Source organism: Ips typographus, linkage group LG6 (genome assembly GCF_016097725.1).
Source record: "Ips typographus isolate SLU linkage group LG6, UJ_Ityp_2.0, whole genome shotgun sequence".
Taxonomy (NCBI): Eukaryota; Metazoa; Arthropoda; class Insecta; order Coleoptera; family Curculionidae; genus Ips; species Ips typographus.
The window spans coordinates 5998011-6025739 of NC_138427.1; the positions used below are offsets into that span (position 1 = coordinate 5998011).

Below are 27729 nucleotides of genomic sequence, written 5' to 3' on the forward strand. Positions count from 1 at the left end.
GTTTTGTTTTACTTTTTTTCCACTGTAAATAAATACTTAATAAATACAAAAAAAAAGAAAGTAAGTAGTAAGTAAATACACTGACCTACATAGTGAAAGCTATGAGCAATTTTTATTATTAGGAGAGCCAATAAAAGCATGTTTTTATACTTCTTTGTGATGGGTTTACTATTAGAAAAACAAAGTTATAATAATAACTTAATGATTTTTCCCAAACAGTAAAGATTTTTTGTTTCTTTGGGATATTTCTCCTGGATGAATGGATATTTACCAGAAGACTTAAGGTGAGTTTCCATAACCGCGTTTTGCGTCTGACGTCACTAATTTCCTATTAGTCAACAGTAAATTTTTAGCTGACAGATCTGGCAAAACTTTTTTCTGCTGTTCACAGTAGTTTTCTCTAAACATGATATTTTTAATTGTCATTTAACTGTTACAGTTCTAAATAGTTATTGTACTATTCAGCTAATTGTCGCATTGGAAACAAGGATGAATGGAAATATCTGTGACTGTCCTGTTCAGTGTGTTCATCAATTTTTTTTCAGTTTTACCATTAAGATATAACGTTTGCCATATGCGCCGTCCAAAACGTTCAAATTTTCAGCTTCTACCAATTGGAAATAAGTAACGTCAGACGCAAAACGCGGTTATGGGAACTTACCTTAACTTGGAAAACCACCCCCTTTGGGATAGTCTAATGGCGTTTTTGATTGGCATGTTTATAGTGCAAAACCAGTGTATTGTTTCAATGACATTCTAGATACATTCGTTTTGCACTAAACTTGCCAATCGAAAACGCCATAACTATCACAGAGACCAAGTTATGCTGTCAAATTATGACATCTTTGAAAAAACATGTTTACTGGTACTGCTCTATTTCCCTGTCAATATCTTAGTTATTTGTAATTTTTTTAAGAAATTTGTATTCAAGTAAAAGAATGTCAACATTTCGGGCTATATTTTGACGTTTCAACGAACAGCTTAACTGTCCTAGGAACCAAGTTAGGAGCTCTCAAACTGTGACACCTTCAATGAATTTCAGGCCAAATATCTCATCGGTTATTTGTAATTTTTGAAAGAAATTCGTACTCAGGTAAAGTAATTCCAAAAGTATGACCTGTATTTTGACGTTTAAACGAACCTCCTAACTGTCACAGGGACCAAATTATGACATCTTCGAAAAAACATGTTTACTGGCACTGCTCTATTTCCCAGTTAATATCTCGGTTATTTGTAATTTTTTTAAGAAATCTATTCAGGTAAATGAATGTCAAAATGACGTGCTACATTTTGACGTTTCAATGAACTTTCTAGCTGTCATAGTAACTAAGTTAGCACGTGTCAAATAATAACACCTGTCATCTTAAAAGAAACAGAAGAACAGTGGCACTTGGGATTTTTGACAAATGTGGCAACCCTGGTACCTGGAAGTTGCTTTTTCTTCTTACAGTTCAAATAGCATACTTGCAGTCACGTGAGTATTTTCAAGCGTCGAATGGAATCTTTGAAGGTCACACGTGATTCTTCTTAAAGTTAAAATAGCCTTGCAGTCATTGAGCCTTTTTTAAGGTCAAAAGTCATTTCTGAAGGTTACGTGACTGTTTTCAATGTCAAACTAGTCACGTTGCCATTTTTGTAATTAAAAGGACAAGGTCACGAAATTTTCAAGTTTTCAATGTTATATGAAAATCAGTTACGTAGGTCACTTGACTCTTCTTACGATTAAAATAGAACCTTGTAGTCACGTAATTGTTTTCAACTATCAAATTCATCTACAAAGTCACGTACCTAATACTATTTTATTTTTCGTTATGGAAGCGCAGGAGCATAAGGAAGAAAGGATAAGACAAAGCTAACTCGGAATTGCAGAAAACAGTTTATTGTTATACAAAATATACTACTTATTTAAACGATGATAAAGTACACTGTAGTATTTTTAGGTAAAAAAAATATACAAACAAATCACAGAAAGCGTATGCTGTCTAAAACAATAATTTTTAGTAATTATCAGTGTCAGTGTTTATCACTAAATCTAAGGATTTAACAAATATGGGTAGTATTATTTAAAGGGTTCATCAGAGCAATATACTATACAACTATTAATAAAAACTAAACAATATTTACACAAAAATACAAATCATTACACCTAACATATGCTGCAGGCCTACTAAAGTAAGAGGAACTGCTTGGACAAAGAAACATACTATTTACAAAAAATAGACAAATTAACCATCAAATTCGAGTTCTTAACTCGTTGATCTGGTGCAATTTTATGTATAACACTCAGTCATTCAATATTGCAAGGGGCATAGTGCCCTCTACATGATTACAAATATAACAAAATGTAGTCTCTAATGTAGTTTCATTCTTTTTGTGGTAAAAGTCTTGTCAAATGGATGTCTAGGGAATGTTGCTGAAACAATAAGATTTATTGGTTTATGATTTATGATCATGCTGTTTTTTGTTATTTAGACCATTTCCAAAGTGCTCTAAAAGCTCTTTAACATAGCTGACATACTCTACTACGAAAATAATTTATTTATTCAAAAACAGAAAAAAATTACAATATTTAATGAGCAGACAATGAAGTTTTTATTTCAATAGAAAAAGAATATAATTGATTGTAACTTGTTGCCATCAAGGCTGTCTAAGTGATAAATATCACTTATTAATAAAAAAAATTACATTTCATTAAAATTGGTTGAATTAAATTACTGAAAAAAGTGAATAGCAATTTTTGCACACTTTATTTCAGCCTAATTTAAATTTCTTTCACAAATCTAGATTTAGTTCTCATTTTTTATAATATAACCACGGGTGTCATCGTTCAATTAAAACGTTATTGAATTTAGGCCGCAAGGACGGACAAGTTTAGTTAAATCGGCAATATATGAGTTGGTTAGTATGCCGATTAAACAAATTGCAGCTAATACGAGTATAATGTCATCTTATCATTTGACTTGTCGACCTCCTTTGATATTTTTGTTTTGGTTCAGGACCGAGCAATTGACGCATTATGCGTCAGCTGATTTTGGTACCATATCTAATAATTAAGCAGTTTTATGGATGGTTCTCTGTTTGACAATATTAATTTTGGTTTGAAGGAGCAAGAACTGGGTAACTCAATTATCACACACTGAATTAGACATTTCCTGAGTTTTTTTTTACACAAATTTGAAGTGTTTTATACACGTTATTGAAGAAAAAACAGAATGTGTGACAAGAAACACCCTGTCTCAGCTTAAAACGAGTATAAAAATAAGCAAAAACGTACCTAAAAGCAGTTTTGGAAATATGTACGATTAAAGAGTGGGGAGAGACCAAACGACAACAAATATGTTACCAAAAGTAAGGTAAATTTCTTTGAATTTTCTTAATCCTAGAACATTTTCTGTAATCTACAAAAAAAAAAAGATAACTGCACTACAAAAATTAGTTGCGTATATTCTTTTTGGTAAAATCGTGTTGTAAAACCATAATTTTTAAAAAAAATAGCTGCCAGCAAGCAATTTCCGTCGTGTATAAAAACAATTTTTTTTTTCTATTATTGTTGAATCAATTAAACTTATCAAATCCTGTGCGGATTTTTAATATATTTGACCGAAACTCAAGAAAAACTCCGAAAAAACGTAACCTTGTTATTATAATACATAAAAAAACACGAATGTAGCCTGTCATTATCAATAACATAATATGTGTGACATTTTAGGTAAAAAAACTGGTTTGAATTGAATCTATGCCTAGTCTTGCAGGAATTTTTCATATTAACAAGATCCATTTATTTTACAACAAAGTTATCTTCAGAGATCTTTTTTAGTTAAATAAGTACCTACAATTAAAAAACTAGCACATTCTGATAGTTATTTACAGACGTTCTCTTGCAGCCAAAGGTTCAGGAATTTTGTTTTATTATTTGCAATCTTAAAAAGGACAGACAGTTCTGGAAATAAAAACTAGAAAGAGAAAAAAAATTAGATTATTTTTGAATTTGTCGTAGAATAAATAAACTGTAAATTACAAAATCTGCCAAATTTTAGCAAAGTTGTATTTACGCACAGGCTACAACAAAAAACTACTACAAATTAATAATAAAGTGTCAGTTAGACTTCTTTTCAATTTTCGAAAAATTAGCCATCTCAATCATATCAACACAGTCTTCCGCTCTTCTTTTATCAATTCCTCTTTTCTTGAAATTTCTGAACCATCAGCAAGGTCAATCATTTCAACACAATTTTACGCTCTTCTTTTATCAGTTAGTCTTTTTTGAATTTCGTGGGCTATCAGCCAGCTCAATCATTTTGTCACATTTTTACGCTCTTCTTTTCACAGTTCGTCTTTACTTGAAATTTCTGAGCAAATAGCCATCTCAATCACCTCCACTTCAGCTAGAGTTGAGCACGAAAAGAAAGTTGATAACTTTCGAAAGTTGAGGAAGAAATACGAAAATTCCCAGATTTTCTCTAACTTCAAATCAATCTTATGCTACTCTTTTATCTGTTAAACTTCTCTTAAAGCTTCTAGGCAATTAGCCAGCTTCATTTTTCCACTCTTCTTTCCGATCTCAGTTGGTCTTGTTTTGACATTTTTCACTATTTACCTATCTCAATCATATCAACACAGTCTTCTTTTTGAAGTTTGTCTTCTTTTGAAAATGTTGGACAATTAGTCAGCTCAATCTTTTCAACACATTCTTCTCTTATCAGTTCGTCTTTTTTTTTAATTTATGGGCAATTAGCCAGCGTCCAAAGAAGGTGTAAAGCCTGTGTATTTGTTCATTCAGATATGATTTAAGTAGTACATCTGTTATTTTTGAACTGAGAATATTCGAATTAGCTAAGACGAAAACTCTAAACTCTAAAATACTTCTCTGTTGCTTTGTTTTTAAACAAAAATGATCATGACAAACCTTTTATTGTTATTGTATTTACTACTCTTACAATTCAATCTTCTAATACCAATCAAGCATGGAATGGTAAGATAAACATTTTAAAAATCTTATTTTGAGTGGTATACAAACACTTCAGAGTGTGCTTTCCCACTTTGGAGTCGTAAATATTAGTTTTATTTAAATTAGTAAGTCAAACAATACAGGGTGTCTCAAAATTTGTGTATTCCAAAAACTAAAACTAACTGTCCATGTGTCAGATCGTTTAAGTCTTCATGTTTTAATATTTTTTTTGTTCAAAATTATAAAAAAAAAAACAGGAAATTTCCCACAATATTTTTTTATCAATTAAACCATCTTTAAAGGAGTCTAATTCTATTTCAGAACATTTGGCACTCTTATTATCGTTAATAATTATTAATAATAAGCCATCCTATTGTTCTTAAAAACACGGGTTCATTATTAATTTTTCGCAGTAAATATTTACGTACCTGATGGAGGTAATATCTTATCGCCTGTAATATATTTTGGCAGAAACAAGATAATCTCTGTGTGTATGGATGGATTAAACTGTTGTTTTCTGCCCCTATTTTTTATTATCAGCCAATTTAAGCTATTATGTAATCGAAGGGACCTAACAACAGCAATTAGCAACGAGTGTGAAAATAACGATAGTTATAATAGATAAATCTGCGCTATATCTGTTAACATTGAGTAGTCAGAAATATAGTACTAATAAAATAATAGTACAATTTCATTACAATCGTTAAAAACAGAAAAAACATCCCAAAATGTGCTGTAACCGGCTTAATACATTTATCAACAAATTTGAAAAATAATATCATCGCACAAACAAACCGAAAGTTGTACCAAATAGCACCTCCCAAGTTTCAAGCTTATATATAACGAGGATTGGTGATCGGAGAATCAAAAAGCGCCTTGCCAGTACGCCAGTACTATCGCAGTATTATAAATTAACCGCCGGTAGTACCATCGTATTATTTATTAGGGCAAAGCCTTCCTACAGACCAGACATGGCACCCAACGACAACTTGACGGCCGTTTTGTACGGGATCAACGATATCAGACTGGTAGGTTGTTTGTTTTTCTTTTTATTACAGCATTTTTTGAATATTTTAACTGTCGAATTTATATTAGTATTGTGTTGTGCAAATGGCGTGTTTAGGCAGAAATCTTACTGTTAATTTTGTAGTCATCATGTATTAACATAATTATTGTTTCATTCATCAATGTGACTTGTTGATTAATTATACAAACTGTGTACCTGTATGCAACATATGTTAATGATGAAGCAGTACTGTGTGTATCAAAATTATTAACCATGCAAAGCTAATACTGAAGTAAATGTATTTTTCTAGGAACAAAGGTCCATTCCAGCACCCAAGGATGATCGTAAGTTTTGTTTTAATTCGTTGATTAGGGTTAAGGAAAAAACGTGCCCGTAAAATTTAAAAATTCAACACGTGTTGATATTAAAGCAACAATAACACAAGTTCAAGCCTCGTGTGCATTATAGTAACAGATTAATCAACTATTTAATCGTCAGCAATTTCGTTTATCAGTAGTTTACGTAACAATTCAAATTTAAATAAGTTTCATAAGTTTATGAGATTTAGATTTTGATTGTAATTTTTTCCAAAAAAACAATGTTTTCTGTTTGTTTCTACTACTGACGTAACAACGGACTAAATTTAGACGTTTATCAGTCAAAGCCTTTAACAGCTTGCAAATTTTTATTTTTTGCTTCACTAGTTTACAAAAACACATCCTAAAACTCTTTATCAGTGCCTTGAGCTTTGCTGGTAATAATGAATAACAAATTTCAATTTCTGTATTAAATAATACATGAAGTAATCAAGTTTATTCGATAATTCACAGAAAACATCCACAAACCGTTCTATGGCCTTCACCTTAAGCAGATCAAGTTAGATTTGGAATTCCTTTATATAACGCTGATTAAAAAACAACTTGATTAATTATCACAACTTGATAATATATTAAGAAAAAAGCTTATTTTTAAAAATAAATTTATTTTTAAATTCTTGAATATTTGGGGTAATTTCATAATATGTCATCTGATCTACATATTTAAAAAACAAACCGGTGTCACGTGACAAACTGTCAAATGACTTGAAGTAGTATGCAAAGACGATATTTTTGAATTTGACCCTGTGCCTTTAAAAATTATTCCATTTTGATTTTTTGACGTTTCTTGTTATAATTTGAATTTATTGATTTAGTTTTTATTTTGTGTAGTTGTATTTGTAATTTTAATGTTACAAATACAATTATTTTTGTTTTGTGTCATTCACAGCAGAATCATGTTCCCAAAGTCAAAATTTACCGTATTAAGTTTTAATTGAATGAATAGTACCGAAATGGCGGCGGTCATCCAGTAATCCACTTGTGCAATTATCCAAAAAATTCTTCATAACTTCTCCTGGGACAGATAAAATCTAATTTGCTACAATTACTTATTTATCATCAAGAAAGAGACAACTTGCCTAGAACAGTAATTATGACTTATTTACATTAAGCTTGAGATCATGGTGAGAAAAATCTTGAAAAGTATTTAAAATACTTAAGTATGTAGGTATAGAAAGTAAAGCTTCTCACAACAAATCAGAAAATTACTTATGAAGCTTTAAAACTGGGAAGCAAAAGATAAAAAGGAGTTTATCTGGATGTTTTAACTACTTATTTAAGTTACTACTACAGAATTATTTTGCATTTACTATCTCTAACTCACTAAACAAGAATAAAATAGTTGTAACAACTCCATCTAGTAATTTTAATGAATGGAATTCTTGACCAATAGAACTCAATTAAAAAACCGTTGTATATAACACACACTCCCTAATCCAGCCAATAAAACCATTTGTAGTTACAATCAACGCAAATAGTAAATTCCTAGTATAGTTTCAAGGTTGAATTGTGCATTTTTTTGTAATTGTAATTACTGTTATATTCAGTAAAAATGGCGCGTTCGCCATAAATTATTAATTAGTTATAGTTGAATACCAAGTTCATTGTTTTTGCTTAAAGGTGAAAAATTGTTTTCCAATGCCGTTACTTTAAAAAATTTATAATAATAGTAGCCAAGAATAGAAATAATCCAAATGTTAGTAGAAAAATGCACTAAATGGGCTGTAATGTACACAGATTGCTGTCACTTATACATTAATAATATTTATAAAAATATACAAGCTGTTTTCACACACAGAATGTCTGACAGATAAACGGTGGCAGAACTTAATTTTTATGCAAGTAATGTTTGTTGTGATGACACTTGTGACATCACTCTACTTTAATTTAACTTTCAGTATACTTTGAAACTAGAGTTTGTACACTTTGGGGAATTGTTGATACAATTTTAAACTTGTTTTAACTATTTTAGTACAAACTTCATGGAAAAATACTAAATTATGATCATTTTCAGAGGTTCTTTTGCAAATGGAAGTAGTGGGAATCTGTGGATCGGACGTGCACTATTTGGTAAATGGTAGAATCGGAGATTTTATCGTTAATAAACCCATGATTATCGGTAAGTTGTTAATATTTATTTTTACAATTTACTAGCATTCTATGAAGTATATAGATCGTAAATATATATATCTGAAATATGTTAGTTAATAAATATTTAAAAAAAATTTCAATGTTAAAATCATATTTAAAGCTTCAACCACTATGCAGTAATTTGAATGAGAACGTCACTTTTAGGAGGTTTTTAGCCAACCATCATATTCAAAGACTTATAGAAATGTTGGGGCGTTCTGGTCTGGTATTGTAAGCACCCTTTTTAAACTCTCGTTATTTAGAAACGAAAAAACAAATCTTGATGGTTTTGACTGTTATACTACGTTTCCATTTTCGTAAATTTTAAGACAGTGATTAGTTTGTGATTGATCAAGAAAAGCAGCTTTCAGCTTATTGCTTTTTCTTGACCAATCACAAACTACAAACAGTGCTTGGACTTTGGTATTATGTTGTATTCTTCCTTCCTTCCTTCCTGAATCCCCTATCCAACTAGGGGAATATGGCTTCTGCTCCCTATAAGGGGCAATTTGCCAGAGGATGTTGTATTCTTACCTTATGCATTTTCAGGTCATGAAGCCTCTGGAACTGTAGTAAAGGTAGGAAGAAACGTCAAAAACCTCAAACCAGGCGACCAAGTAGCAATTGAACCTGGTGTACCATGCAGGGTCTGTACCTTCTGTAAGAGCGGCGACTATCACCTTTGCGCAGACATTTTCTTCTGTGCCACTCCTCCAGACGATGGTAATCTTTCCCGGTATTACGTTCACGCTGCTGACTTTTGTCACAAGTGAGTTGACAGCCTCTTATCGCAACAGGAACGTATTTGAGTGATTATACACTTTTAGGTTGCCATCCAACATGGATTTGGAAGATGGCGCTCTGATGGAACCGCTTTCTGTAGGTGTGCACGCCTGCAAAAGAGGATATGTCACTGTAGGAGACGTGGTTCTCGTTTTGGGAGCTGGGCCAATCGGTCTTGTGACTTTGTTAGCCGCCAAAGCTATGGGCGCTTCGAAAATCATTGTTACTGGTACACAGAACGGTTTTAAAAACGTTTAACTCAATTTAACCCATATTTGGTTCACAGATATTTTGGACGTTAAGTTGCAAAAAGCTAAGGAATTAGGAGCACACCATACAATCAAAATTGAAAAAGATCAAGACGAGGACTTTATTGTGAATAAAATCCAGGAACTCCTAGGCGAAAGACCCAACAAATCTTTCGACGCTTCTGGAGCAGAATTCAGTGTCAGAGTAGCTTTAAAAGTCACCAGGAGTAAAGGAATAGTCGTTCTCATAGGAATGGGCAAGATGGAACAAACTCTACCTTTGGCCAGTGCCATTATCCGCGAAGTTGATATTAGAGGAGTCTTCCGATATGCTAACGAGTATGTTTCCTCTTTGTCTTCGTAACATCACATTTATTGTTAACAACCTTTTCAGTTATCCTACTGCAATTGATATGGTCTCGACAGGAAAAATCAGCGTAAAACCTTTAATTACTCATCACTATAAAATTGAGGACACACAGAAAGCTTTCGATACTGCCAAGAATCAAACTGGCAACCCCATAAAGATCTTAATTCACGCCAATCCCGAATGGAAACCATCGTAACTGATTTCAGTTGTGATTTTCAAATAGAATAAGTTTGTATTTTCAACTTTTGCTGAAAATCTTAAGTTCATGTATGTTACATACTAAATTGGGGAGGGTGTTTGTTATTTTTAATGCCATTTTGTAAATAAAAAAGTTCAATTTTGAAGAATGCATCGATTTCTGTTTTGACATATCCTAATTCATTATTGTCTATAGAGAGTTGGTTTCCCAAAATTCAGCAGTGAAGATTTAATATTAGCTACTAATGGAAGATATATTTCTGCAAATTAAGTTGCGGAAGGGTAGAGAGTGGAAGAGAAAGAAATACGCTGAAGATAGAGATATAAAATGAGTGTGACTGAAATGGGAATATAACTAGGGTAGAACTAATAGGAAATACTTTAATATCTGTGCAAATTTGAATGGGTAAAACGAATGCGCCAGATGAAAAAAGAGTGAAGAGGAGGCAGTTAGTATAACAAGAGTTTTACAAGAGAGAGTGCAGGTAAATAAGAAAACAGGAGAAGCTTCAAAATTGTTCATTAGGCCTACTACTTAAGTCAAATTAGAAGTTTTGACTGGGACGTTTTATATGTCTAAAAACTTGCAAAGCTGATTTTCCGTAAACATTCTCTACTTGATTAATAAACAATTTCAAAATTAAATATCTAACCACTTTATTAGTCATAACCACCACTGTATTCAGCTATTCAAATTATCAACATTTTAATTTTCAATGTTTGAAATACTATAAATCTACATTTTATTATCATACCACTCCCATTTTTCAACTATTCGAGTTTGTAAATAATTTAATAAACAAATTGACACGACACTCCATACTCCATGAATACCACAAATAAATCGGAATTTTCTAAACATTTAAATGTAAGTACAAATAACCAATTTATTCTTAGTTGGATTTGCAGTGAAAACTAGCAAATGTTATTTTTGTTATTAAACTTTCTAAAGCATTTATAAGATTCCAATCTGATCTCAGGAATAATCTTTATAGAGCTTGAATTTGGAATTCCAACCATCAAATTGTCAATATAGAGGATCTGATGTCAATATAAAGAAAATGAACTTCAATAGAACACCAAACTTAAACGTCGCCCAAGACCCATATTCTGCGGTAATGCTGCAAGACGAAATATATTATTCAACACCTAAAACTGTGCCTGTTTTTGCCACTGAAATATCGTAAGATACTTTACCTTATAGTGACAAAGTTTTAATGTTATTTATACTTGTAGCTCGGCTGAAGACTTAGACCATTATGAAAACAGTAGTAAAGAAAATCTCGGATATTTTACCCATCATTTTGAAAGCCCACTTTCCAGTCGTCCTAAAGGTATGAAATACCATAGCTTTTCTTTTTCATCTTAACGGCTGTTTATTTAAATTGCAGTCGAATCAGCACAAACGTGCGTTTCAAAGCCCAAACCAACTACACTATTAGATGAATTGCATAACAGCCCTTACTATCATAATGTTGATCGTAAAGGCGCCATTCGGTTCTTAGAGAACATTCCTAACTTAAGTGACGGAGCTTTCTTACTAAGACCATCAAAAAAATACTTATTTGTCTTAACCGTCTACAACAAGAAAAACGTTTATAATATACCAGTGGAAAAAGATGCGGACGGACATTTTTTCTGTCAAGTAGAAGGCATGGAAACTAAGTTTAAAACCCTCGAGGCGTTTATTGAATATTACACATTAAATGGATTGATTATATGCGATGAGGAAAATAATTTCCCGCATATTCGTTTGAATAAATTATTATAGTCACTGTATATTTGCTAACGAGTAATTTAATTTAAAAACTTTAAATTATGCATTGTTTCCTTTAGTTATTCAATTCTGTTATTATACTGTCTTGAATCTTATTCAGTGTTTTTTTGTGTTGGTTGTTTAAGTTATTAAATTCACTCATTTATGGAAAGTCCACATGTGCAGTATTTGCGTACATTTGTAGTTTGTGATTGGTCAATAAAAAGCAGCAAGCTGAAAGCTGCCTTTAATCACAAACTACCCACTGTGTTAAGATTTAAGCAAATTAAAGCCGTACATGTGAATTCACCATTACAACAATAATCAATTGTCAATTTGTTGGAAATTTGCTACCTCCTAACTTATGTCGTTTAACTACCTATTTATATCTACGATTGAAAACCCTAACATTCAAAGTTAAGCACTAAAACATCAATATTGAACCAGTTGAAAAGAAAATAGGAGGATTAAATTTGATTGCAGAACTCAAGATGGCGCTTGATGACGTATTTATAAGCAAAATGACGTTAGACACAAGAAAACCTCAGAGAAACCACCAAATAAATATTGCCAATCATCAATCCGTTGCTGATATGAGTATTTCTTTAAAATTAAGATTTGTTTAAAAAAGTAAAATGGCGGTTTATGACGCGTCATAATGATGAGAGAGATGACGGAAGTAGCAAAAATTGTGGGAGCGCTAAGTGTCAAATTAAAACCAACATGTTAAGGAAATAGAAAGGTTTACGTTTATTTACGTAACCTAACCTATTTTACTTTGATTTTTGTCATGTATCCAGATTCGAAAAAGACAAAATATGTTGGGGTTACAAATTAAAAATATGCCATACAAAAATGTAACACGTTAATTTGGTTATCTTAAAATTATTCATACTTTCTCACCAAAAAAACCCATGTAAAAATTATGTGTCACTCATATTTACATCAGATTTTCTAGCCGCATTTTGCTTAAAAATAAAATTACAGACTATCTAAAACGTGATAATAAATCAGCAAAACCAAGATTATTAACATTTGAAAACATATGCTTAGTTTTTATATGGATTAGTGAGCGCTACTCAGCTTGATCGACGTGACCATAAAAACCAGATGGAAAAATCAGTGTCAATCACGTTTAAAGGGTTTGATTCAAACAGCATAAAGAAATATCTTGTGGGTGTAAGTATGACTTAATTGTCAAATATATTTAATTAATCCAAATTTTCTGTACTTACAGCATAATTTAAAGAACGTTGTCCAAAAATTGGGGACAATGTCTAAGGGAAAAGAAGATTTTACTCTGGTAAGAGATCAAATAACGTACCTACAGAAAAAAAATATTGAAGTGGATGAACATAAAAAGTTGCTGTTGTGTGTTGTTCATAATAATATTAAAACTTGCTATACATATTAACTAATAAGTTGGTATTGTTCACCCAATTTAGGTAATAAAACATTCTACGTTTGACTTACATGAAGAATATCAGAGAGTATTAAATATTCGGCCACCAGTCAAAGTGACATCCCAAAACACGTCACAGTTAGTAAATAAAACAACGGAAAATAGTAAAATACAAGACTCTAATGAATACGAGACCATGCGACAAAGTTTGCAAAATACGGAAGATTGCAAAAAAGGAAAATTGAATTTGAAAGATGAATTGTTATTATCAGATGACATGACAGACTATATAAATGCGCTTCAAGATTTGGGGCTTACTGAACCTGAAGCTGAAAGTGGCTATGAGGGAAACGATTGTCCTACTTCTAAACCAAGCACTTCCTCTAAGTCGGTACTGAATATTCAAGAAAATCCGGTGAAAATGTTACGAAAAAATCGGAAGACATCAGGTAAATGTTACCAAATTTGCGTAAATTTAATTCGTTAAATTATTAGCTGTTTTTAGATGATATCACCAAGATTCTGCCACCACGCCTATCAGTAGGTAGGTTTATTCAAGGTAATGCTTTGACACAAGTTCAATTTTAAAATAAAAATCACCTGTAATTTGGCAAACTATTGCATTCAACTTACTGATGTATGTATGTTATTACATTTTTAGCAAGACCTTCAATAGATCTGTATAATTATGTCAATAAACTCGGTCGCCGAGAGTGTGAGGCCATACTCAAACGCCTGTCCAATATCGCAGATGGTACGTACATACTTCGATCTTCGATGCGTTTTTTTTTAGCCATTACTGTTTATCATGAATCACAGTTTTATAATGTGGGTATAATTAAAGATAGAAAAAATAAAAATCTATACTTGCACACAGATTCTAACTGTTACAGACAAAAATTTTGTACTATACCCAGTCTTATAGAGTATTATAAATTGAACCCCATAATTGTAAGTAAAAATAAAAGGTGTGTTGATGTATTTTTAAAACAACCCCACCTTACATAAGATGCATATATGAGTACAAACTAAGAATAAACATATGTAATTATTCCAAGTTTATTTTTAATTAATATCAGATACAATTACTGCGTTAAAACTAAAATTAATATATTATAAATCAAAATATTTCCATTGCTTCAAAATTGTTTTCAATATTTTCTGTTGTTTGTATTGTTAAATAAAAGTTCTAATATGCATGGTGTCTCACTGAATCTTATCATATGTACCTTTGTGATTGGTTTAAAAAATTCATTCAAAACAGGATAATCAAATTCAAAGTCTGGAATGGTTGATATAAAATTCACGTAAAAACAACAGCGATGTCCTGTAGAAGGCTTTTCAGGATATTAACCAAAAAGAAAAATTGTCAACAAAAAATAATGTAACAATAATATTCATTTTAAAAAATATCATCTGAACTATTCAAAGAAAAGCTTTATGAACAAGGCTTGCTGCTTAAATTTTGACAGTTCTTTGCTGAGTGTCCTAAAATTTTGGCTTATAAATTCTAACACCTTTTTTATCTTAAAGCTTTTAAGATTCTATTGAAACTTTTATATTGGTTTCATACTTACCCTTAAAGTATCCTTAATCTGGATTTGGAACATCTTTACAACAATTCCAACTAACTTTTTGTGCCGAAAAAATACTATACTGCATAAGATTCTTTAAAGATATTTTTAAATGTACAGAGTGTCCCAAAAACGACTGAAAGCATGAGAACCCGGATTCTTAAATGAATAATATAAGAAAGCGAGAAACAAAAATGTTTCAGTAAGTCTAAAAATATTGTAAAAGGTCTAAAAACTTGCAAAAACGTTTATAAGTGTTGGAGAAGCTCTGGAAATGTTACAGAAGGTCTACAAATTTTGCAGAAGATTTAAAAATGTTCCTGAAGGTCAAAAAATGTTGTCTAAAGTTTAGGAATGTAGCAAAAATGTTGTCAAGACTTGTTGTTTTAAAGACAATTTTCCGTACCTCATTTTCAATGGATTATGGTTAAAAACAAACAAAATGTCGTCTCAGACTGTTTTTTTTAGTTTTCTGTAAAAAAACCGTGTTGTGCAGCATTTTAAAGGGAGTTTTTTACTTTTTTAAATGGTACCTAAAATGTTGTTCACAAAAATGCGCTTCCAGTTGAATATGAGGCACTCTGTACTTCCTAACTATCTAAATAAAGAGCTACATTTTATAAAAAAAAAAAGATTGAACGATTGCATTTTTTTCGGCAGTTTAGCAAGTTTTAATGTTTCAGATTTTTATTTCCCCTTCTCAATGCTTCCACCAGTGATACGTTTGTTGTTTCTTTATTAATTTGACTAGAATGTCCCATGTTTATACTAGAATTTGGCTGAATATCACTTGGATAATCTCGATAAATCGGTTCAGTTAAGTAATTACTACTTGATGCGCTATAACTGCTTTCATCTATTTGAAATTCATCTAGAACATAATTTCGTAATTTAGATTAATGCGTCACTTTTATATTAATTTACTTACCCAAATTGCTGTAGATATCAGTATCAATTCCACCTTGATACACATGACTCCAATCAGTAATAACTCCTTGACTTGCTAACGGCTGAGCTGAGTTATAATTGCTCACATAAGGCACTGTTTGAGTGGTGACGTAATTTTGGTTGTACTGTTCATCGTAATTCTGAGTTTTATTGTGATCATCTGCTTTTTTTCGCATTTTTTCTTTAGCTAGTCTTTTCAGTCTCTCCTTCTCTCGTCTCTCTTTCTCTTGTTTTTGTTTAATCCAATCGACGTACAGCCCCATTTGGTTGTCTATAAGTTCTCTCATTACTTCAGTGTGACTTTTTTTGCTAGTGTGAACTGATTTATATTTTACGCGTCTTCGTTTCGAATCCCTTTCCTGCATCAACTTTTCTTTCTCAGTTAACGTCTTTTTCTCTTTTGAGTCGGACACCTCCCTATTAAATTAGTTTTGTAAAAAAAAAATATAAAACAAATAAAAAACATACAAAGTGAACTCCTCAGGTTTTGGAGGACCATCACTGTGTTTAACACTGTAATCATAAAGAGCAAGTCGCTCATCAGGTGAATAGGTGCTTATAAACCGTTCTGATGTCAATGGATCTGGTTCCCGGCCATTCCAAGCTAAAGAAACAAGTGCGTGATGTTTTAAATGATCCTAAAGTTGTAGGTTAGGTATATAAGTCACTAATTAATAGTAACCTAATTAAAAAAGTAAAATTTACCTAAATAACTTATATACCTTTTAAGTTTCAGTACCACAACTACATAAAGAATTAGTTTGTAGTACACGTTTAAAAAAAGGATATTTCAAAAGGATATTATTGATATTTGATGGATAGTAAATAAAGTTGGTTATTACTGTCCAACCATAAAAGAAAGTCTGAAAAAAACCGTTTGATGTACTATTAATAAAACCAGACTACTTTCATCAAAACTGAATAAGACTGGATTTAAAATGTGTTTTAAATAAATACAAATATTGACATTCTGCTCAATCAATTATTATAAATCCAGCTTCCCAGTATAAGCAGAAGGCTCCTGCAATTTTTAAATATTTTACCAAGAAACTCAATAAAAGTTTCTACATAAAATATTAGAAAATTACACTCTACACAATTCAATTACCACAGCATAAATAAAACACTTCTTACCTGATTTAAAATCAGATTTCATTGACCTAGCTCCACTAAAAACTTCAATCTTTTTAGCCACAGACAATTTTATGTTGCATTTACTATCTGATAATGGGTCAGATAAAAACTGGTCCTCAAGACTATATCCTGCAGATTTGAGTGAAAACTTTTCACAATGGGTTGAAATTGTGTGTTCTGTTACTAAATGATTTTTATTTATAGGACAGCAGACTTGCTTGCTAGTTGATTGCTGCATCTGAAAACATGTTTTAAAGGCTGTTTTAGACTATCCAATTTCTTATACAAGATCTTGAACAAAAGACTGAAACAAACTTGCAGCAAATTTTGGTTCCTATCAAAATTTAGCCAAGATATGATCCTATATTGGATGCAATTAGACAGAAAAATGCTTTCTTTATGTCATTAGTGTCATTCCTAATGACATTACTGTTTTTGGATTGGTTTTTAATTAATTAAGAAAAGTCATAAATGATCCAAATCAAATGTTCTATTCTCCTGTTTGCTTCAGTACTCCTTTTCTAACCTGCACCTATACTTTAGGTTTTTTTGCAAACCAAATTTTATTGAAGATTAGAAAATTGTTTGTTTTCTATTGGCCCAGGCTTGAAATTGGCTGAAAAATAGAACCCCTTCTATTTTTTGTCCATTTTTCAATCCTTATCAATTTTCGGACCAATTTACTGTATGACACTATCCAATCTACATTAGACAGACAATTGTTCAAAATCTTGTATAAAAAAATGAATAGTCTAACCTTAATATGATCTTGGGTAATATCAAGCAATTTGTGAGAGAAATTAGGGATTTGAAATGTCTATCCCAGATTTTACACCCATATTATTGGTATCTCCCACCAAGAAGATAACATATAAAACCTACAAGTCTCAGTTGTGGTTATGTAGAATTTTTATTGTGAGTAGGTACTATGCTTTTGAACAATGATGTTAAGCATATTTTATGTTAAATATCACTACTTTATGTACTTGAATAAGCATATGGGGTACTAGGCAAAATAATAATGATTCTAAACAGGTCATTCTTACAGCAAAATAATGAAAAATCTAATTTTTATGCACTTTAAAATTAATCATGTGAGAACTATTTTCAGTTAAAATTTAGGCATCAAGCAAAACCTTTCAACAGTACCAGTGCTAACATGGCAAAATTCTGGATCTTAAGTGAAGGTACTATTTGTTAACAGGGTTGTTATTTCCAATATATTTTTATTTTCCTTTTTTTACTTAAAAAGTTACTCTACAAATTTTTCTTCTGAATTATCAATTAATACTTAATTTTAACAGCTGTTAAGGCAATATTAATACAACTGAAATGTAGATTATCAACTCCAGGGCAGACCAGTACTAAAGACCCAGAATCACTTGGATCTTTAACAATGTTTCTTGAAAATAAATGCTTTGTAAAATAGCCAAGAACTCTTAATTCTTCTTGTAACACACAATATTTGAGACAATATCAATACCCATAACTTAAAAAAATACTGGACCAGTCAATATTAGCCTACCTGTATAGTCTTATCTAAGTTCCATCCCAAAGAGTGAAACACAGCTGCAACATTATCTTCTGAAGACTTGATGTACTGTTTCAAACTGTCCAATTGTTTTTTACGGATTTCCAAATTAAATTCCATCTTAACAGTATATTATATATTATATATTTGTTATCACATTGATAATCAACTAAAGTTAAAACATGTATTGTAGTTGTAAGCCCTACAAACACAAAATGGCCTAAAACTATTGTGCAAATTTCAAAAATTATAGCAATGTAGATCGCTCACAATCGATGAATTTACATTTTTTAATAATTTTAGTTTTAAATAACATTTTATAAATAATTTTAAACAAATACAATCCAGTCCACTTGACACAGAACAACAATAACATAAAAATGACACGTATAGAACAAAAGACTACCTACTACCACGTGCTCCTCATAAATAAGTTCTATAAAACTATCACGTGATACTTCTGACCTCTTTATTTCTTCTCTATCTTTTATGTTCGCTGCCAGTAGTGTCAAAACTGTCACCACTATTTCCGAATCCGATTCTCGATATCCCGGTACATCCCAGATCCCAACAGTAAACTAGTGAACACATTTTAATTTTACAGATTTGAACAAAAACGCTAGCAAAATTCAGGGTTGATTTTCCTACAAACGCCCTACATATTTCTGAGACCTGACAAACATACTTTTTGTCACTATACGCCGGTAAGTTTCCAATGTAGCTGATGCACGTGTTGTTTAGGCTTTGGCTTTTATTGCTTTTTTGCGTATTTTGCAGTCTTTCATTGTTAATACTGTCTTAACAGAATGTTTCTGTATCTATCTATTCTATCCATTGATTTTTTCCTGTATTTATTATAATATGACAAAACAGTTTCCAAGGGAATTCCTATATTTGCTGATCTATAAAAAATGCATTTATAGTTCAAGAATCTTTGCTGACCCATTAGAAATTCTTGCTGACCAGCATGCAGACTTGTAGTTAGGACTATTTTACATGTTGTACAGAAATTTCAACAAAATCAGACAAAGAATGATGCATGTATCTAAGCCCTACGAAACTTTCCAATAAGTGAGGCTTTTTTGCTGACCATTAGAATTTTTGGTCAAGTTTGCGGGATCGTAAATACGTTACTTTCTGGCTTATTTTGACATAATTTATACACAACTTTTAGATTGTAAAATAGTCTCAAGTGGTCAGCAAATTAGGGACAGCCTGACAAAATATATTAAAGCAGCAAAGTGTATGTAGGCTTTATACTTTAAGGATGTTTATTATTGTTTGGGTTTTTTTATGAACATTTGGATGTGGTTCTGGTTAACAGCAAAGAATTATCAACTGGATGATATCTACATCTATTTTTAAACTAAAAGCCTCCTCTTTAAAATTGTCTTTTACTCTTTGGTCTTATATCTTTTTTGTTCTATTCTCTAGTCTCTGCCCATACTGATTGTCTCTAGCGTTCTGCACTATAAAACCATTGATGATAAATCATTTAACCAACATGTGCAGCCCTGTTGGTAGTTTTTTTTTGATTGGTGAAATGGTCTAGAAATAGCAGATAATAGCTTTGTTCCAGTTCATGATTCTGAACCGTTCAGGAACTGTTCTCAAGCTGATTTGGGGTATCTGCATTGATGGGATAAGTATTTCTGTATACTGGTTTACAGAACTAAATACAAATTATTGTGCAAATTGTCCAAGCCCATATTCTAAACAGTTCAGAATCAATAACCCAAATAAATAAAGCTACTGAGTACTGAGAGCAGCCATTTTTTGACCAATCACAAACTGCCAACAGTGCTGTGATTCCCCCAAGTGCTACACATGTGCAGTTACCCCACTTACCATCAATTAACAATAAAAACTCCAGTTAAACAGGCCAGAAGACTAAGGGACAGACAGTTTTAAGGACAGCTTAGATAAGTTTAGTTTAGACTGTGTTATTTTGCACCTGGTCTGTCACATTCTGAACTTAGCTTAAGTTGTACTTAAAATCGACTTAGAAGTGTTTGGAAAACAGGCATTATTCAGCTGTTTGACTGAACTAAGCCAATACAGCTAAACCCCCAGTGTTCAGCTGTTTTAACTTTTTATCATTCTAAGGAAAAATGTGCTAACCTCAGGGGTTATGTGCTATTATAACCCCTGACTTTTGTTACTCAGTTTTCAGAACTAATATTTGTGAAAAAGCCTGAGTGTTATCACTTGGTTGTAATTAGGTTTAAGTTAAAGGATGTTATTGAATATACACTGTGTGTAAGAATTTCTGGACCACCTTAATGTTTCACAAACCAGGCTTTCAATAAAAAAAGATTCCTGTATAAAAGTAGAGGCAGTCAAATCTCTGTTTTAAAATTTATTGGAATTATACAGAGTGTTCGATAAAGTAAGTCAATATCAAAATAGTATTTTTTAAAGTGGATTGAATTGATATTGATTTATATTCTTAAACTGCTTTAAATTTGAAGACAACTTTCTATTACATGTTCTATTCCTAAAATCAATAATTTGGAAAATTAAACTTTTTTCATTCATATTAACGAAATCTTATAAGAACAATTTTATTATTGTGCAATATAAAAGTAACAAAATTATGACCTTGTATCAATTTTGTATCATGGATGCCTTTCGATGATAAACGTCAGCTTTACAAAAAATGGTAGGTACCTAAGTAAGGAAAAACAAAAAAAAAATAGAACACAACATTTCTGACAAATTGCTTAGTTTACAAGCAAGAAAAAAAAAATTTACAGCAGTAAGAAAATAAATAGAAACATACAATACATTTCTATTTAAAAAATTTACTGAATTTATTTAACTGAATCATTCAAGTCAATTTTAAAACATTGATATTCCTCCTCATCTTTTATACAGAAACTTTTTTTATTGGAAGTGTGATTTCTGAAATATTAGGGTGGTCCATGACGTTTTGAATACAGTGTATAGTAGGTGTATGTTAGGTATTAGTATTACCAAGGAATGCATAAACTAACTCACCAGGTAAGTACCCACTATAAAAAAACCTAAAATTATTTTAAAATATTTTTCAAACATTATTTTATTAGTATTTTTTTTTTTGTAAAAGCAAATGATAGGCATTGCATGCTTTTATTTTAAATCTACTAACATACACTGTTATTCATGTTTCTATTTCTGTGTATAGGAGCAATGGCAAAAGTATTGACACCTCCGGATTTGCTAAAGAAATTGGAGTGCAGCCTATGCAAATGTTATTTGTCTGTCTTTCCTATCTACATAAGATCGGATGGAAATGATCCAATTTGCGGCCGTTGCAAGGTTCCTAGTGATGACTACATACGTGACGAAGCATACGAAGCCATATCACAATTTTTAATATTTCCCTGTGCGGAAGAGAAGAACGGCTGCGTTGAACAGATGACACCACTTACATTGAAAGACCATGAACACAGCTGCGTTTCGCGTAAATTGGATTGTCCATCAAAAAAATTTACAGTTTGTAAATGGAGCGGTCCAAACAACGATTTACTAGCTCATTTTGTTGCAACGCACAACGAGCTAGTGTTAGCGGATCCAAAATTTGAAATAAATTTCATTAACAGCACAAATGAAGTGATACTAATGCCGTTCCAAGACGAATTGTTTCTAATCAAAAAGGAAATGGATTGCAGAACTGGAACTTTTATTTGTTCCTGCACTCAAATACTCTTAAAAGCAAATCCGGACAAATTTAATTACTACCTTCGAGTGGTAACAAGAAACGGCTCTTATTATCACAAATTTTCGGAACGGTCTACTGATCCTACATGGGAAGAACGTACCAAGTTCACCATTAATGAAATTAAAGAGATACTAAACGATCCTCCTGCAGTTATAGCTGTTATAGAAATTGTAAAAATTGCACCCAATAAAGATAATGATAAAAACAATAAACTTGAAGTTGACTGGGAAGCACTTCGACATTTAGAATGTCCAGTGTGCCTGGGATATTTTCATGCAAACATCTACCAATGCGACCAAGGACATAGCATTTGCGATGACTGCAAAACGAAATTGACGAGCTGTCCTGTATGTAGAGGATCAATTCAGACAACAAGAAACTTTGTCTTGGAAAATTATATTGCAGACCACAAAAACATGATGTACCCATGTAAATATTATAAATCAGGGTGCTCAGTGTTCACGAAGCCTTCTGAGATTCAAAATCATGAGAAATCTTGCGACTATGGACCGTTAGAGTGTCCTGTAAGAGAAGATGGAAACTGTGTGCAAAAGTTCACTAAAGCTGAAATAATGAACCATGTAGATAATTGTCACAACACATACGTCTTAAAGACAGATAAAATTAATATTACATTTCCTAATGGAGTTGCATCGTCATCTTTCTGGAGAGTATATCTTATTAAGTTTTCAAACAGGCTGTTCAAGGTAAGTTTTACTGATGTATTTGATTTAAATGATTATTCAGGGCATTCCGGCAATATTGTGCTAAAGTTTTCGAGTTGGTCTCTAGCAATCTAGCATTAAAACCAACGTTCTTTGATTTAAGTGCACTCAACTTTTTAATTAGTAGCACTGGATTGCTTGTTTGCTTTTTATTTATTTTTGAATAGACTTTAATATGTTTAATCATTTTAGGTCTGCTTCAAGTATCGTTCACAGACTAAGAGTTGCTATTGGGCATTTCAGTTGTTTGGCACTTCAGAGGAAGAGTGTAAAAAGTTTAAGTTTGAAATGGAACTGATTAATGAGTCAAATGGGAAATGTCAAATCGTTAGGGGTCCATGTATGCTTTTAGATGTAAATTTTGAAGTAACATCAATAACATCATTAACCCCCCACAATATTTGTTTGAAATATGCTGACATAATCCAGCATATTATTGATGGTGACAATAATTTGTCGTTCCGAGTGCGGATTTTGGAAGGCTTAAATTAGTTTACGAAAGTATTATTTATGTTTTATAAAAATATGGCAAAAGTCAAAGTAAAACAGGATGACAAAAATGTACACAATTAAAACGTTTGTATGATCACATTATATTAAATTGGTAGGTCATCATCTCATTTTACGTTGATTTTTGTCTTATACATATGTTTAACTGTTTTTGTGCTCTTTTTAATTATTTACATCATTTTTAGTTTATAGGCGTTTTTCTAATGACGTCATTCAAGATGTTATCTTCAGATGTTTGTTATTATGATATAATAACTGAAACTATAATCATAATACATACATTGCAAACCATTACAATTAAAGGGTATTGAGGTGTGGAAATTTAATCATTAAATGCCATTGATTTCCTACCGATAACCTTTGAAACTTTCATACTTGTATGAAAATGTTGTTTTGATAAATATATTTTTAGTTGTAAGTATATTTTTATACATAATTACGGAGTTGCTATGAAAATGTTCTTAAAAGTTTCATAATAAAAAATGTTTTTATACAATTTATCCTACTTGATCTAACTTGAACTAAACCGAACTTTTTGATGCCGAGTACCGGTACATTTTCACCTCGGAATAAATTTATTCTTGGAATAATTTCTATAGAAATGGCAGAATTAACCAAAATAGTAGCATCTAATTTCACAAATTATCGGGGGTAACACCACGAGAGTTTTAAAATTACCGATAATTTTCATGATAGCATGTTTTTCATAATTTCGCTTGAGTCCTTTAGGACGAAATTTGTAAGGAAAACATGGTAGAATGAAAATTCTCTGGTTAATTGAAAAGCTGGAGCGGTATTTAGTGAGATTTCCTAAATTGTTCTTAAACTCAACTTAGGCAATGTTGGGGAAACGGACATTAATGAACTATGGTACATTAGCCGTATTCTTTCGGTTTGTGATTTTGGATCCAAACGCGACATGATCCAAAAATCACGTGGCCTCCGTATGGTTTAAAATCATGGGTGATGGGGGGGGGAAAGCGCCTATATACATACAGTTTGATGTATACGTTTTATTTCTTTCATTTTTTGAAAATAGAGATGTGATAAAATACAAAATATCTTAAGGATTTATATGAGTTATTCATAACTATTGTCAATAGAACTCAAAATATGAAATGAAAAATACTACAACATAATATAACTATATACTTGGATTTATTAACATTTTTAAATGTCAGGAAAAAAGAATGGTGAATGCGCCTGTTCTCATGGTTTAAAAAAAAAGATGACTACAAGCTTTACACGTTAGGTCTCCAGAGGGCGCCACCACCAACACCATAGCTCCGTTGCCAACTCTACCTCATTTTCCAAACTCGTTTAACTACATCTGCACATAACATACAATCTGTGAAACTGGGAATACAATCAGGATTTATTTAATTAATACAAGCATTTCATAACAATTTAATAGTAATCATGATTAGAATTATTACAGAACTGAAGGCCGTTGACTCGAATTGATATAGTGGTACAAAACGACCAGCAAGAACAGGCCAATCCCTAAGGCGTTGGACAGTACGGCTAAGTGGACGTCCGTAAACATTGTGTCCTAAGAACAAAAAAAGAAAAATGGCTTTTACTTTTACGCTACATTAACTAGGTAAAGGGGTTTGACAATTTGGCAACGCCGCAATAACCGACCAATATTCAACTTGACAATTTTTTAAATGCCCAATTTATTTGTAATTATTTTTTACATTCTTTAGGATTTAGCGTAAATTTGGTTGCCCAAACACTTATGAAGCTGTTTTTAAGTGTCTAAACCTCTAAAGGTAAGTGCAAAGTTTAAGATTAAATTTCTGGTAGTGTGAGTAGTCTGGTGTGTTTGTTCAGTTTATTTCAGCCAGTTAAAATGTATACGTATAAGATACTCACGTTGTTTATCACTAGTTTAGGTCACAAACGTTGGTCTTTTAGCGAATATTTCACTGAAATTCGTGTAATTACGTGGACTTGCAATGTTAGGCACCCCGGCGATGTACAAACCTGTACCCTGCTGTATGTTTAATGATTTTTTTGTTTACGTGGTTATTGGCAAACTAGACTCGGGGATGGCAGACGGAGAATGTCGAATGTCATTTAAAGTTGACAATCTGGCTGCCGCGTTGCCAACTCTATATTACTACCAATCACCCAGTCTCAGTAGTCCGAACCAGAACACTCCGAAATCCCAGTTCCCACTTGTACAACTTTTTATGTTTTTTTTATGAATAATTAGCTATTAAACACTGCACTTCTCACTCCTCTACTTAGTGAGTATTTTCAAAATGGCTGTTTTGCCAAAGTTCTGAATCACTGCACTTATAAATGAGTTTTAAAAAAAATGCTCTATTTTATCCATCATAGAAAACGAAAAATTCGTATTATTGAAATCTATTCGAAGAATTAAGGTATAAAGTTCAATAAGAATATTAAAGTTTGTTATTTAGTAAAGTAGTTTGAATTTTACTAACAAATTAATTCATTTATTATTTTCTTGGGAGTGTGAATATCAAATCAGTTTTACTAATGGTTTGATTTTGTCCGCAGCAACAAAATGTACATCGCATCAGCCTCTAACGTTGTTAACTTTCACGATTTCCCCGCTAATCAACTGATCTACACTTATCAACCAATAAGCAAGAAAGAAGATACTTGTCGCAGTCTGTCATGGACCAAAGACGGCTTATGGTTGGCTGTTGTCCCGCATAGCGGCCACGCCCAAATTGTGACTTTGAAAGGACAATGCAAGCTGCTCCACACTATAAATGTCGTCCCCGAACCCACCTGCGCCTCTTTCCAAACTCTAACCAAACGCACCGTAGCCGTAGGCACTCAGGATGGTCAAGTGCTCCTGTATGACGTCAAAGTAAAGAGTATTAAGGGACGGTACCCAAGAACGTCGAGTACCATCACCCACGTGGGTTACACTGCCAAGGATTCGCATTGCTACGTCGGATGTGGCAACGGAGAGGTGTTGCTGTACAGTAACACTACCAAAAGTTTGTCTTCTACTTTTAAAGTACCCAAATCTTCCACCTTGACGGCGTTAAAGCCTCACCCGCAAAAAAGAAACTATTTAATTGCAAGTAGTACTGAAGGAATCGTATGCGTTTGGGATCTTAACGTCAATAGAGTGAAATTTCAAAGTAATTCACACGGCGCCCCCATAACTTCCGTAATATTCTCCCCCGTAAACTCATCATTGGCTATATCGTCAGCTTTGAATCGAGAAGTCTACGTCTACGACATAGAGACCAAGAAAAGAGTTTCAAAGATAACAGTCGAAAATAGCATCGCGTCTTTGGACTTCTCGCAGGACGCTGTGTACATTGCAATGGGCGCACAAAATGGTAAAATATTTATTTACGACACCCGAAAACTCCAACATCCAGTACATTCATATAAAGCTCACGAAACTTCAGTAAAACACTTATTATATCAAAATTGTCAAGAAAGTTCCAAAACCAGCAGTGACCATTTGTTGAATATCTCAGAAGACGTCAAAACCGAACCTGGTGATGCTAACATAATTAAAGACGATAGCGTCATCCTCGTTCCAGAATTCCAAGAAGCTTCAATGAGCAGTGACAGAGAAGCCAGTAAACCTTCTTTAGAAGATGGAGATTCCTTTTTAAATGGTTTAGGATTGGGTAAATCATTTATCAACCCAACAGAAAGCGATGCCATTGATTCGACTAATCGAAACAACAGAAAATCAGTAAGTTTTACCCCAACACCTTTAAATCGTATCGAAAGCTTCAAAACACAAAAAAGTTCGACTCCAAATGCTGGACCAGTAGATTTCAAGACTGATTTAAGTCCAATGGTGATGAGTGATCAAAATCCAACTAAAGAAATGACCGAACCCCTTCCTGAAAGTAAAGAAATCAGGGAAGCAATAGCTGATTTAAAAGATGATTTGTCTGCAAATATATGCAATAAAGCTCAAAAAATCAGTTGGTTCGTGCTAGAGAATAGATCAATTTTCATCAATAGCACTAATGATATGCAAAGAGGTATGGAAATGATCAAAGAGTGTTTGCGTGCTAGGCCTCTGAGCGATCAAGAGAATCGAATGCTGGACGAGAACAAGGCGTTGTGGAAGATGAGGGAACAACTGGATAAGAAACTAGAAGAAACAGATAAGCTACTGCAAGAAATGCAGAAAGAAATGAATGAATTATTGGGCAAGTCGAATGGATGATGCATGTTTTTTATCATTGCGATGCATCTTAATGCGAATCTATTTTGTCTATTATTACATATTTCGGTGTTAATTGATGTACAAAAAACTTAATTTAATAAAGATTTATTTTATAAATATTGCTTTTTGGATCTCGTGTGTATTGATGAGCGAAGAGTGTATTGATGAGCGTTAAACTCTATATGGAGCGACTAGAC

General features: G+C 32.3%; 6 protein-coding genes across 10 annotated transcripts; 4 read left to right on the forward strand and 2 right to left on the reverse strand.

Annotated features, from left to right (window-relative positions):
• Nucleotides 1-1863: 1863 nt before the first annotated feature.
• Nucleotides 1864-18777, reverse strand: LOC145731209 (U11/U12 small nuclear ribonucleoprotein 48 kDa protein-like). Of its 2 annotated transcripts, XR_014178759.1 has the most exons (6): nt 18400-18777; nt 16875-17112; nt 16209-16344; nt 15721-16157; nt 14796-15663; nt 1864-2413 (listed from the first exon to the last, which is right to left on the reverse strand). XR_014178759.1 is itself a non-coding variant. In XM_081982878.1 (5 exons), the coding sequence occupies exons 1-5, from the start codon at nt 18523-18525 to the stop codon at nt 15464-15466; spliced, it is 1137 nt and encodes a 378-aa protein (XP_081839004.1). In that variant the 5' UTR covers nt 18526-18777; the 3' UTR covers nt 14260-15463. The 2 variants fall into 2 exon arrangements, 1 of the variants encoding a protein (XP_081839004.1); XM_081982878.1 differs by lacking the exon at nt 1864-2413 and having other exon boundaries at nt 14260-15663.
• Nucleotides 5814-10209, forward strand: LOC145731210 (sorbitol dehydrogenase-like). The gene is made up of 7 exons (XM_081982879.1): nt 5814-5976; nt 6265-6298; nt 8346-8450; nt 9011-9230; nt 9289-9473; nt 9531-9831; nt 9887-10209. The coding sequence occupies exons 1-7, from the start codon at nt 5920-5922 to the stop codon at nt 10056-10058; spliced, it is 1074 nt and encodes a 357-aa protein (XP_081839005.1). The 5' UTR covers nt 5814-5919; the 3' UTR covers nt 10059-10209.
• LOC145731211 (uncharacterized) lies at nt 10797-11932 on the forward strand. Of its 2 annotated transcripts, none has more exons than XM_081982880.1 (4): nt 10797-10928; nt 11056-11243; nt 11297-11394; nt 11452-11932. In XM_081982880.1, the coding sequence occupies exons 1-4, from the start codon at nt 10887-10889 to the stop codon at nt 11829-11831; spliced, it is 708 nt and encodes a 235-aa protein (XP_081839006.1). In that variant the 5' UTR covers nt 10797-10886; the 3' UTR covers nt 11832-11932. The 2 variants fall into 2 exon arrangements, with proteins under 2 accessions (XP_081839006.1, XP_081839007.1); XM_081982881.1 differs by having other exon boundaries at nt 10811-10928; nt 11041-11243.
• LOC145730468 (uncharacterized) lies at nt 13415-14153 on the forward strand. Its single transcript, XM_081981685.1, has 4 exons — nt 13415-13667; nt 13724-13777; nt 13880-14046; nt 14112-14153. The coding sequence occupies exons 1-4, from the start codon at nt 13415-13417 to the stop codon at nt 14151-14153; spliced, it is 516 nt and encodes a 171-aa protein (XP_081837811.1).
• A 147-nt stretch (nt 18778-18924) lies between the features above and the next one.
• On the forward strand, nt 18925-27649 carry LOC145731208 (protein NEDD1-like). Of its 3 annotated transcripts, XM_081982877.1 has the most exons (3): nt 18925-19109; nt 21572-22815; nt 23026-23839. In XM_081982877.1, the coding sequence occupies exons 2-3, from the start codon at nt 21577-21579 to the stop codon at nt 23323-23325; spliced, it is 1539 nt and encodes a 512-aa protein (XP_081839003.1). In that variant the 5' UTR covers nt 18925-19109; nt 21572-21576; the 3' UTR covers nt 23326-23839. The 3 variants fall into 3 exon arrangements, with proteins under 3 accessions (XP_081839003.1, XP_081839002.1, XP_081839001.1); XM_081982876.1 differs by lacking the exons at nt 21572-22815; nt 23026-23839 and adding an exon at nt 25876-27649 and having other exon boundaries at nt 18927-19109; XM_081982875.1 differs by lacking the exons at nt 18925-19109; nt 21572-22815; nt 23026-23839 and adding exons at nt 24959-25118; nt 25876-27649.
• LOC145731213 (dolichyl-diphosphooligosaccharide--protein glycosyltransferase subunit 4) lies at nt 24737-24895 on the reverse strand. The gene has a single exon (XM_081982882.1). It carries the CDS (start codon nt 24887-24889, stop codon nt 24776-24778), a length of 114 nt encoding a protein of 37 aa, XP_081839008.1. The 5' UTR covers nt 24890-24895; the 3' UTR covers nt 24737-24775.
• Nucleotides 27650-27729: the final 80 nt, after the last annotated feature.